The sequence below is a fragment of the Bicyclus anynana genome, chromosome 17 (assembly GCF_947172395.1).
Source record: "Bicyclus anynana chromosome 17, ilBicAnyn1.1, whole genome shotgun sequence".
In the NCBI taxonomy this organism is placed as follows: Eukaryota; Metazoa; Arthropoda; class Insecta; order Lepidoptera; family Nymphalidae; genus Bicyclus; species Bicyclus anynana.
Genome location: NC_069099.1, coordinates 12018310 through 12031022, shown reverse-complemented (window position 1 = coordinate 12031022; position 12713 = coordinate 12018310). Strand labels below are relative to the sequence as shown.

Genomic DNA, 12713 nt, shown 5'->3' with positions numbered 1-12713 from the left:
TAGAACTTCACTTTCAGTTGAAGTTCGTTTAATCATCAATAGGCTAGTAGACACTTTTTACACATATCCACTCGACTTTTAAATGCGTAACAATCACTTTTTTTTTATAAATTAGGTACTTTTTAATAGGAAATAATCAATGATATAGTTACCTCATCATAAGCGACGGAAGTGAGGGGCAGATAGTGGTAGCCAAGAGCGCGGTCCCAGATGACGCCCTTGTTCCACACCTCTACCAACAGGCCCAAGTTGATGTCGTTGATTTCACTGTTAAACAAACAAATTAACGTGTTACATGTATATATTCAGGAGTATATTTTATATCCTACTAATATTATAAACGCGAAAGTGTGTATGGACGTTTGTTTGGATGCTTGTTACTCTTTAACGCCGCTACTACTGAATTGATTTGGCTGAAATTTGGAATGGAAATAGATTTTACTCTGAATTAACACATAGGCATACTTTTCACAATCACAATAATCGATGGTTCCCGCGGATTTTGTTGAAAACAGAATTCCACGCGAACGAAGTCGCGGGCGCCCGCTAGTAGTCTATACATCCATTAGTATATTCTATTACTACTAATATTATAAACGCGAAAGTTTGTATAGATGTTTGTTTGGATGTTTGTTACTCTTTAACGCCGCTACTACTGCAGTGATTTGGCTGAAATTTGGAATGAAAATATATTTTACTCTGGATTAACACATAGGCTACTTTTCATTTCAAAATAATCAATGGTATTTTCGAAATTTGCGAAAAACTGAATTCCTAGCAGACGAAATCGTGGGCATCCACTAGTTAAAAATAATGACGGGAACCTAGGCATAAAGTACTTAATACACTACTTACGGTTACACAAAGCCTATTTTTCTGGCAATTCACTCATAAAATAATCATAATGTGTAGTAGAAGAATCTCAGAAAGTCATGGAGATGAAATTCGTTTATGCAACGTAGTAGTAAAAAAGTAGTTATTTCTTCCCTTGCTTTACTAAAGTCGTTTACTCGTAATACCAGGTGATATTGCAGTCTGCACTAAATTGCACATTCAGAACATTCCACCTAAGATCTTGCATTCCATAAAACTCCAAGAGCCAGAGGGCCATAAGAAAAAATATCTGATATAACATAAAAGTAACTTAATACGTACATCTCAACACTTAAACGGTAACCTATTTCTAAAGGGGTTAGAGCGGTAAGGGGATCTTAGAAACTTTGTAGCACTTAACCGACTTTTGTGAAGACTTCAATTTCTTAATAGAATATATGAGAGAAACAATTCTCCTAGCACGTGGCGAGCGCTAGGTAACAAACGAGCGCCAGACTAAACCTTGAACTTTAAATACACCCCTGTGAAAGATTCTCGTCATATATAACGTGCTCTTTATGACGAAAATAAGCACAATATATTCCTTTTTTATATATGAGACAAAAGTATTTATTAGCAACCTACTTGATCAAACTCATATTGTAGTCAAACAATCAGATTATAGAAAATGAGCTTTGGACTACAATCGGACATTTAGCTCAGTGAAAACGATGATGAGATCAAAATTGAAACCCCTTAACAACAAAGTAAAATAAAAGGTGAATCTTTAACTTCATATATTAATGTATCTATATTTAAACTTATAGAACATATAAATAACGCCGCGGACGAAGTCGCGGGTGTCCGCTAGTATTAAAATAATTTCTGTTGTAAATATTCTGGTATTTTAACATAGCGAATATTGTTCATATTGATACTACGCTACTACGCTACTGTTATATTCGGATTCAAAATGTCCGCCAAAATAAATCAAACAGAACAAGCCTTGGGTAAAGTTTGAGTAAATATCAATTTGGAGTTCAAGGTCGGGTTCGGTGATAGTATGTCACGTCGGTCGTTGAATCTCCCGAGCAATATACATCAAGGTCTATGGGATCGATTCCCGCGCGGCGATACGTTTGTTTGCGCCATACAATTATTTATTTCCTTTTCCGTATTGGGGAATAAACTCTCAGTGCTGTTTTTCGTACGATATATCTGACTGTGCATGATATTTGTGATACATCTGTATATTCCGCTTTTATCTTTTATTATTTCGCTCGGTATTTTGCAGAGTTTACGATCGTGATCCTTTGCGATAAAATCACATGGCGACATAAGGTTTATGAGATTGAATTGGTGATGTTCCTATTGCAGCGGATTGTAGGGTCTGGATACCTTATTAATATGAGGTCTATTTACTAATAACTAGTATACGCCAGTGACTCCGTCCGCGTAAAGTTTTGTTTTTTACAAATAACGCGGAACCATGGATATTTCTGAGATAAATAGTAACCTATGTGTTCCAAGGTTCTATTTATCTCTATACTAAATTTTATCCAAATCGGTTCAGTAGTTAAGCCGTGAAAAAAGGCAACAGGCAGACAGACAAAATTACTTTCTAATTTATAATGTTGGTATTGGTCGAAATTAAAGTTTTCATTTGAAACTGCTATACGTACATTTTCCAAGCTCGCTTCTACCTAGTCTGCACAATTAAATACTTACTATAGAAGATATAGAGAGACAGAAATCTTTTGGAAAGACCTTATTCTTTATCATTGGCCACATAGTTCGAAGAGCTGATGGACATTGGGGTCCCAAGGTGCTTTCCAGTGTGACCCCTCACTGATGTAGGGCACACCAGTGTGTTTGTCGACCCCCAACTGGACATTAAGCAGGTTGAAGGGAGCCGAATGCTGTCGGCTCGAGACCGTTGTGTTTGGAAATCTATACAAGAGATGATGACGAGGACACCCTTTACAGTTTAAACATAACAGAACTAGCAGACGTCCGCGACTTCGTCCGCATGGAATTTAGTTTTTCACAAATCCCTCGGGAACCATGGATTTTTCGGGATAAAAAGCCTATGCCTATGTGTTAATCCAGGCTATAATATCTCTCAATACAGTTAAGCTAATTCAGTTAAGTAGTCGAGACGTGAAAGAGTAACAAACATTCATATCATCAAAATCATCAGTTTTCGCAAATCTCGGGAAACCATGGATTTTTTCGGGATAAAAAGTCTATGTGTGAATTTCAGCCAAATCGCTTCAGTAGTAGCGGTGTTAAAGAGTAGAAAACATCCAAACATACATCCAAACATCCATACAAACTTTCGCGTTTATAATATTAGCAGGAATAGAATAAATAAATTAAAAAATTGGGAAGTTACAATGTAACGCTGTAAGATCATAACAGGTGTTAATAAAATTCGAAAATACAAATTATCTGTACTTTTTTAACTTTTGTGTAATTCATACAACTTATGAACTGATTATTATTATTACTATAAAACGGTAGCCATAGTATTTCTAAAAAAATGTAGTATCAGTACGCAGAAGTATAATTATATACGCATTTAAAAACCTCTATTTTAAAATTGAGAATACCGACATAAATTGTTTATATAAAACTTTTTATTCAAATTAAAGCTATTTTAGCAGAATTTTTAATAAAAGCAAACAATTTTGAAACCCAACAAAATGGAACAAACTCCTTTTATTATTTCGCAGATGCGTTAACTTTGCCATCAAACAGAATAAGTACTCGAATAACATAAAACTTTGTAAATATACTCCAAGACAAACTTCACTTGGAAAACACTCTTAGTTCGATAAGTAACGCCTTCTAACCAAATAAATCATTTTCTCTTTGCAGTAAATATAGAACTTCGAAGTACCTATGTACTAAAGTTAGTAGTTACATGAAAATGTGGCGGTCACGTCATCAACCCATAGTCGGCTCACTGCTGATCTCGAGTCACCTCTCAGAATGAGAGGGGTTAGGCCAGTAGTCCACCACGCTGGCCCGATGCGGATTGGCAGACTTCACACACGTAAAGAATTAAGAAAATTCTCAGGTATGCAGGTTTCCTCACCATGTTTATCCTTCACCGTTTGATATTTAATTTCTTAAAATGAACACAACTAAAAAGTTGGAGATGCATGCCCCGGACCGGATTCGAACCTACGCCCTCCGGAATCGGAGGCAGAGGTCCATCCACACATATCCACTGGGCTATCCACGGCTTCAATGTTTTGTTATGTTAGAAAGGAATTCCTTAACCCTTCCGTGGTCACATGACCCAGGTTCTGCTCGGAGTTTTTCTCTATATCATACGATGGTAACCGCACCATCGCGGTGAATCTATGGAATGTTTTGATATTCGTCTTAAATTGCCACATTCGAGTATTGCGACATCACACTAATATTATAAAGGCGAAAGTTTGTATGTAAGTATGTTTGTTCCTCTTTTACGCAGCAGCTACTTAAGCGGTTTGGCTGAAATTTGATTTGGGATTTGTGAAAAACTGGATTCCACGCGGACGAAGTTGCGGGCGTCCACTAGTATTACATACAACGTATAACATACATGTCAAGTATGAAATGAATACTTTACTACTTTACTCTGCTGAGTAGAGCTTTATTTCATGCAAAATATACTTTAGTTGGGTCTTTAGTTACAACTTTAGTTACGTATCGTACAAAGTAGTGCAAACTTCACGATCCATTACAAAAATAAGCGAGAATTTCAACGTAATCGACTTTATTATTTAACCATACCCTACGTTTCCGTTTCGTTAGAATCTATACTAATATTATAAAGCTGAAGAGTTTGTTTGTTTGATTGAACGCGCTAATCTCAGGAAATACTGGTCCGATTTGAAAAATTATTTCAGTATTAGATAGCCCATTTGTCGGGGCAGGTTATAGGCTATATATTATTCCCGTATTCCTACGAGAACGGGCACCACGCGTGTGAAACCGCGCGGCATCAGCTAGTAACATTATATTAGTGACTATGCAATTGGTAAGTCTTGAACGCTGAACACAAAAGAATACATTAACCTATATTTACTCCAACTGAAGTTACTAACGTAGCCATTTCAAATATTGCACACTTATTTACTCACTGGAAATAGCTTCATGTTTATTTGACTGTGAGGAGATGAGCGAGGAAAAATTAAATTGTTTTCAATATCGACATTTTATTTTTTAGAAAACTGAAAAGAAGGCACACTATCTCACTTATCAGACTAATCACACTAATCACACTTTCACACTAATATTAAAGGCGAATGTTTGTGTGTAAGTGTGTGTGTGAGTGTGTATGTTCCTCCTTTACGCTAACCGATTTGGCTGAAATTTTGAATGGAAATAGGTTTTACTCTGGATTAATACATCTCGGAAAAATTCATGGTTCCTGCAGGATTTGAGAAAAACTGAATTCCATTACCGAGGAAGTCGCGGTCGTCTGCTAGTAGTTTTATAAAACTAACTGTTAAATGCGACTCCTATGGCGTAAATTTCAACATTTTAAAGGACCATAATCAGACTTTTTAACGGCCTACTTTTTAAGGCAAGGACTTCCTCTTTATATGTTAGGGGATATGGCAGTTAGAACCACCACGCTGACCCAGTGCGGGATGGCAGGTTTTGGGCCATATTAAACTCTTTTTCGGTCACCATCAGTTGTTAATAATTCGACGACGGATTAACGTGCTCTCCGAGGCACGGCGGTGTAATGTAACCTTCCCACTCCGAGCTGAGCCTAGCCTAGCCTAGGGGCATAAGCTATCCACTTGACTATCGAGACAGTTTAGAGGCCCATAGATATACTTTTTATATTAAGTATCTACGATCCGACCGACGATCCTAAACCAATGGCACTGACTTACGAATAGCTCAGCGAATCGCGAAGTAAAAATTGTAGTCAAGGGCTAACTTGTAAAGAATAAAAAAATACCTAATTATTGACGTACCTTTCAAATATTTAATATCTATACAGCAGTGCTGCTTTGCGTCAGAGTAAAGTATAGCGGTTTTACTTTTCTGGATAAGCATAAAAATCTAATTATACTATTTCTACACGAAAATCCTTTATACCTAGCGAAACATAAAACGGGATGGATTAGTTGTCTGCATTGCATCTCAATAAACACAACAACTATCGGATTTATTGCGATACATAAATAAACCGTAAACTATATAATATACTCTGTGGCATTTAATGTTAGCCACCCACGGTCCGATATACCTACCCACATGCTTGCAGCGCTGCAGGTGACGGAAAACAGGTTGACATTAGATGCGGATTTAAATAGCAAAACACAATTATTGAATGGGAACCTGTCAAGTTTAACAATTCCCACTAAGAATGTTACCAATAAACCCTCGAGTGCCTGAGAATAACGTTAAGTGAAGTTGATGTAGAATTAAAGACGTCTTTTTATACTAGTTAACAATCCCCTTCTTCACTCAAGTTATTCTCCCCGCATATCTCAAAATAATCCATAAAGAAATTATCTTACAAAAGGTGTGGACGGATCGAACGTCACGACAAGAATAAGCTAGGTGCTTATACTCCCCTTCTAACTCACGGAACCATTCGTACTATCTCGTGACGACACAAGCCGACTGATCCAATGGCTCACTCGCGCCGACACAAGCATCCGGTAAAACTCATCATGTGTTCTTGTAGTCCATGTAAACACAACGTTAAATAGGTCACAAATCTTAAGCGTAAATGTTATCGCCACGTTGCATCGACTTGCGATACGGACGGCTTCAGTGTGCTCGTAGCGTTCAAGTCGTCCACATCTCTTGTTGTGTAATTCTTTATGGGTTATTTGGGATAGGCGGGGAGAGTGACTTGAGTGGACAAGGGGAGTGTTAGATATCTGTCACAGGCGCCTTTAACCCGACACACATCGTTCACAAGTGCGTGACTCCACTCAAGGTCATTCTCTGCCACTCAGGGTTTATTGGTAACATTCTTAGTGGGAATTGTTAGACCTGCCAGACTTTCATTCAATACTGTGTTTTGCAGACAACCGCTTCTGTTGTCAAACCCCTTATACTCCGACATAAATAGCTGCCACATTTAAAACTAATTTCGAAAATTCGACCGCAAGCGCGCTTAAGCTTTTGAACGAAGTTTTCACACTTGAAATTGGTGTGACAGTAAAACGAAGATTTTTTTTAAAACAAACAGTGAATCCAACGCTCGTGGACAAAGTCAACAGGACTTTATTAAAGACTGGTGATGTAACAAGTTTCACTGACCGAACTGGTTTAGAGAATTGTAGGTCTAACGGTGACGTCATGCATCTGTATAGAACATAAAATCCTCTTATTTAAATCCGTTTTTCGTGGCAAAACATGAAACCTTTGCAATTAATGACAGTAGTTTTAGCGGACTCAGAGGTGATTACAAAAATAAGACAACTAATGTCGAAAAAAGGTCATTAACAACATTTGTCAGGACAACTTAATTAACAAATCAAAGTGTAACCAAAATAAGACCCTAGAATGGCAGAGAATGACCTTGAGTGAAGTCACGCACTTGTGAAGGATGTGTGTAGGGTTAAAGGCGCCTTTGACAGATATCTAACACTCCCCTTTTCCACTCAAGTCTCTCTCTCCGCCTATCCCAAGTAACCTATAAAGAATTACACAACAAAAGATGTGAGCACACGCACACATCGGTTCTGTAGATACAGAGATTATCCCCTACAATACCAATTTTTTTTATAATATTAGAATAGACAACTATAATAATTTTCATGCGAAATAAGAACCTTCATGCTACCCGCTCTACTATTTAATGGCAAACACTCTAATTTTATCTGATTTTTCTCAGATATTAAGAAAAATCCAACATTTTCTTATGTTTTCCGTGGGTCTCCACGATACAGATCAATCTAGTTTGGGACCACAAGCAATCAAATACTTAGTTTTTGTATCTATTTTTAGTTAATAAAGATTTTATTATTTTATTATTATTCACAAAGACGTTGCTAATGTTATTAGGGTAACAGAATTTTATAAATTTGATACTCCGGAGAGCAGACTATCTATTCAGGGAAATAAATGAGAAAAAATATTGAGGTATTATATTTACAGAACGATCTTGCTCACGTTGCCGGGATGATTGATCTTTTTATTCAAGATCCTGATCTCGTAATAAAGAACTATTTACTTCAAATACATTTATTCTCCCGAATCGTCTGATAGAATTTCGCCCATCATCATCATCATCATTATGAACCCATATTCTGCTCGCTGCTGAGCTCGAGTTTCCTGTCAGAATGAGAGGTTTACGCCAATAGTCCACCACGCTGGCCCAATGTGGATTGGTAGACTTTACATACGCAAAGAATTAAGAAAATTCTCTGGTATGCAGGTTTCCTTACAATGTTTTTCCTTCGCCGTTTGAGACACGTGATATTTAATTTCTAAAAATGCACACCACTGAAAAGTTAGAGGTGCATGCCCCGGACCGGATTCGAACTCACACCCTCCGGAATCGGACGCAGAGCATCTTATCCATTGGGCTATCACGGCTTAAATTTCGCGCACAGTAGCTTATTTCATCTAATAAAATAATACAAATTTTACCTCAGGTCCTGGATCCGATCCCCGGCTGGGCCAATTTGGGTTTTCTTAATTGGTCCAGGTCTGACTGGTGGGAGGGTTCAGCCGTGGCTAGTTACCACCCTACTGTTCCGTAACGATGTCGTGTAGAAACCGAAAGGCGTGTGAATTTTCATCCTCCTCCTAATAAGTTAGACCGTTTCCATCTTAGACTGCATCATCACTCATCATCAGGTGAGATTGTGTTCTAGGGCTAACTTGTAAAGAAAAAAGAAAAAAATATATTCCGACAAAAGATGGTTGATGAAAAAGCATAAACATAAATAGATAAATAAACAAGATAAACCACGTAGACACTGGAAAACACAGCTCAGCACAGCTTTTCAAGTTGTGATAATCGAACCCAAACATTGAATACAGGAGGCAGGGTCACTACCCGTCAGCAGTAGCGGAGCTAGCTTCCACCCTCATAACAATTTTCACAAAATGACAGTTAGAATTAGAACCAGTTTCACTACTTTCTGCTGGCCTATTTACTATTTTGTCCTTCATTGAGAACCTATTAAAATAAACATCAAATCAATTTACAAAATGTCATCTACGACTGTGGAATGTCCACCAGTAAGCACCAGATGACATTTTTACATAAAATCTTAATTTCGTATATGTCAAGTGTCAACTACACTGAAAAAAAATCCTGGTGCGCCATACTTAAAATACGTAGCATCCAGACACTGTTACGCATATAGACGGCACCATGTTGTATACAAAACTCCTTAAGTAACATGGTGTTGCTTCTAAACGGCACAGCTGCATAATTACTAAGTACACGGCATCTATTGTACGTATGCTACACCTGTAGTAAGTATTAATATGCAAGCTCCTTACGTAAGTAGCTTATTTTTGTCAGTGTAGCATACGTCAAAGATAATAAATTAGTCTGCTGAAAAGTATCGGGTATGTCAAATGACAAAGACAAAACTTGTAAACGAGCTTAGTAGAAGGTAGAGAATCGGACGGCGCAAGACCTGACCTTAAACTATGCATTCAAACAAAAGCTACGATAATAATGTCCTACAAAAAATAATAATTAGCTCTTGACTCTATTTATTTTATGCTGCTATGTTTTAATTAATTCAACACGATATATACACATTTATTGTCCCGCCCAGTTAGGCGTGCTTTGTATAAATTATTACAAGTTATTTATGTTCAAAATATGTGATTTAGCCACAGCATTTGCATTTACAACGTTAGTAATTAATTTAAATCGCAAATAGTTACACAGCTTTGACCAATAGATATTCTCAGTAGAATCTAGTAAAACTTTTTTATTACGTTCATCTCTTCCATATTGACTTTGAAACTCGTTATGTGTAATGGAAAGTTTCATTGCAAATCAAACAAACCATGTCACGAGATTTGCTTTGCATAAAAGTTACTACTTTAATACATATTTTATTACACAAGGGAATAATAACGATATTCTCTGTTCTATTTATCTCATTTCTATAATCATCGACAAGTGTAGAAAGAAATCAGGCACAGGAAAAAAAGAACATCTAAATACAAAAGTGCCAAGACAGACAAAAACTTGTAAAAATAGGACAAGAATACAACAGGCCAAGGCCGTGTGTCACAAAATTGTGATGACGGTAGAGTACGTACAAAAACTGTGATTAAAATGACAAATCTATGACAAAGTGCTCCCAAGTTTACATTTTTTTACGCTTTTTTTATAATCATATTTTTGAAATTCTGTTTTACACATATACCGCGGGGGTCATGTATTTTTTTGGGATTAAAACTAACCTATATGTTAGCCTAGTTATTAGCCTCCATAACCTCCTCTAGTTCCCAGTTAATGTCCTATAAAAATCGGTTCAGCCGTTCCAGAGATTTAAGACAGACGAATTAAAATAAAAATATTATGTTTTAGTGTCGTAATTTTTGCTATCTGATTATTGGAGTCATATAGCAAAGGAATATAAAATAAATTTTTAAACAAACTATCTGCCTAACGGCGGTACTCTAAATAAAAAAAAATCTTTTATCAATCACATTCCACAGTACCATCAGGTCATGATTACAGCCAAGCGCTAGATTACATATTTTTAAAAATGTGGAACTGATTATAACGCAATTTACACATGACTAGAAACTTCAAAATTATTCTTAGTATCATCAAAATTGAACGTGAGCATGAAAGTTTTCCGGACTGAAACAATTTTTACCCAACAATTCGAGAAATGTTAAAAAACTAATGGAAAAAGGTACCTAAAGATAAAAAATTCTGGCATTCAACCTGCTTGCAATTTATTGGGACCTATTTCAGTTTTGCGCTGTAAATCTTTTAAACTGCGTGAATGTCAATAAACATGTGATAGACAAGCGGGCTCCGAAACACGGTTCAATTTAGATTTCTTGCAGCGTATATTTTACGACCTGGAAGTGGTAATGTCATATTGAGCGGCTCAAAGATTTAGAGGGAATTTAGTGCACGATACTAAGGGGAAGCAATTGCCGATGTGAATACGGTAAGATACATTTTTTTATCATTTTCCTTATTTATTTAACTTACTTTATTTTTCATATTTTTCGACAGATCACCAGTCTATATTATTCCATAAAAGTTGGCTCAAACTATAATCATATTTTGGTAGAATCTTTACAAGTAGTCAACTGACGTATCAAAAGTGCTTGTAAACTGAGCCTACTTGAAATAAATGAATTTTGAATTTGATTTTGATTATTATCCAGTTCCAGAACCAGAATCAGTTCAGTTTAAAAAAGTATTGACGGCCTCTGTGGCGCAGTGGTATGCGCGGTGGATTACAAGACGGAGGTCCTGGGTTCGATCCCCGGCTGGGTCGATTGAGGTTTTCTTAATTGGTCCAGGTCTGGCTGGTGGGAGGCTTCGGCCGTGGCTAGTTACCACCCTGCCGACAAAGGCGTACGATGTCGTGTAGAATCCGATAGGGGTGTGGATTTTCATCCTCCTCCTAACAAGTTAGCCCGCTTCCATCTTAGATTGCATCATCACTTACCATCAGGTGAGATTGTAATCAAGGGCTAACTTGTAAAGAATATAAAAAAAAAAGTTGGGTATGAGAGATTTTTAAAAAACATATTTCACGTTATTTATACCTAGATGAGAACTTTAAAACAGATCTTAAAAATGTCAATAACCATATTATTATTTTAGTTAATTACACTCTAATAGTGAACAAAAAAACTCAATGTTAAATAATTATAGCCGGTAAACATTTACAACATAAGGCATTACCAATGATACGCCTTTACACAGATAAGGCATTACCAATGATACGCCTTAAATTGATTCATTAGCAACTTCATATTACAACCGATAAGAAATATTACTGGTGATCTTTACTGGAAACCCGGTACAAGAATCCAGACGCTAAAGGATCTGCGTGACCCAAATACAACCACAAAAAAATGTCTTAACCATTTGACTCCTAAATGGACGACCGGTCGTCCATCGTATCCGTTACGTGACATGTAAAAAAATATAACTACCACTAAGGGCTATAGGCGAGCACAGTATCATGCTCCGCGCGAAAGAGGAATATAAAGATTTTTTAAATGGCTCACAACGGTAGATTAAAACCGCATTCCCTGACTGTCGGCTTCTTCAACGCAGTCGGGCTCACCGATAAAATACTCGCGGGCAGCGAATGGTTAATGAAATCGTTGCGTAGCAAGTGATGTTCTAAGTCCGAACACGACGCGCGTAGTGACAAAGGGGTTAGTCATGTTAGCGGGCTATTATCAACAGCATCTTAACATAAAATTAAATGAATTAGTAGCTACGCGCTAAATTAACACCGAGAATGTCAATGTGAATTAGTAAACCGACAAATCACAAGAACGGAACAACACAAATCACAGAAAAAAAGGTGAAAATAAAACAAAGAATGGGTGGATAAAAACAAATGCTCTGCGTAACGAGATAGGATAAGATTCACGTGAATGCCCCCACGTTAAATTAGGTACAAAACTGAATAGGGTTCTGTGGAAATGAAATCCTACCCGATACATTAAGTCCCTATTCAACAATTTGGCTTCCCATTCCCGGCTCGGCGTCTAATTGCTCTCGTTGTGGCTCAAACAAAATGATTGTGCGTCATTAGGCCATAAATGACGCATGATATTTTGTTAGTAAGGCGGACACCCACTTGATTAACTGATAAAATGGTTTCACTTACTGGAATCATTTAAAGTTATCACTTGTTATGTGTTTACGTTGACTTATTACTCACGCAACATGCAATCAGTGG

At 37.0% G+C, this 12713-nt stretch overlaps 1 protein-coding gene across 1 annotated transcript in view; it reads right to left on the bottom strand.

Annotated features, from left to right (window-relative positions):
• Positions 1 to 12713, bottom strand: part of LOC112046768 (protein unc-13 homolog B) — a 463016-nt gene that overhangs the window by 373935 nt on the left and 76368 nt on the right. The window contains exon 4 of the mRNA XM_052886522.1: positions 153 to 267. Within this exon, the coding sequence (XP_052742482.1) occupies positions 153 to 267 (115 nt within the window). The remainder of the gene's footprint in view (positions 1 to 152; positions 268 to 12713) is intronic.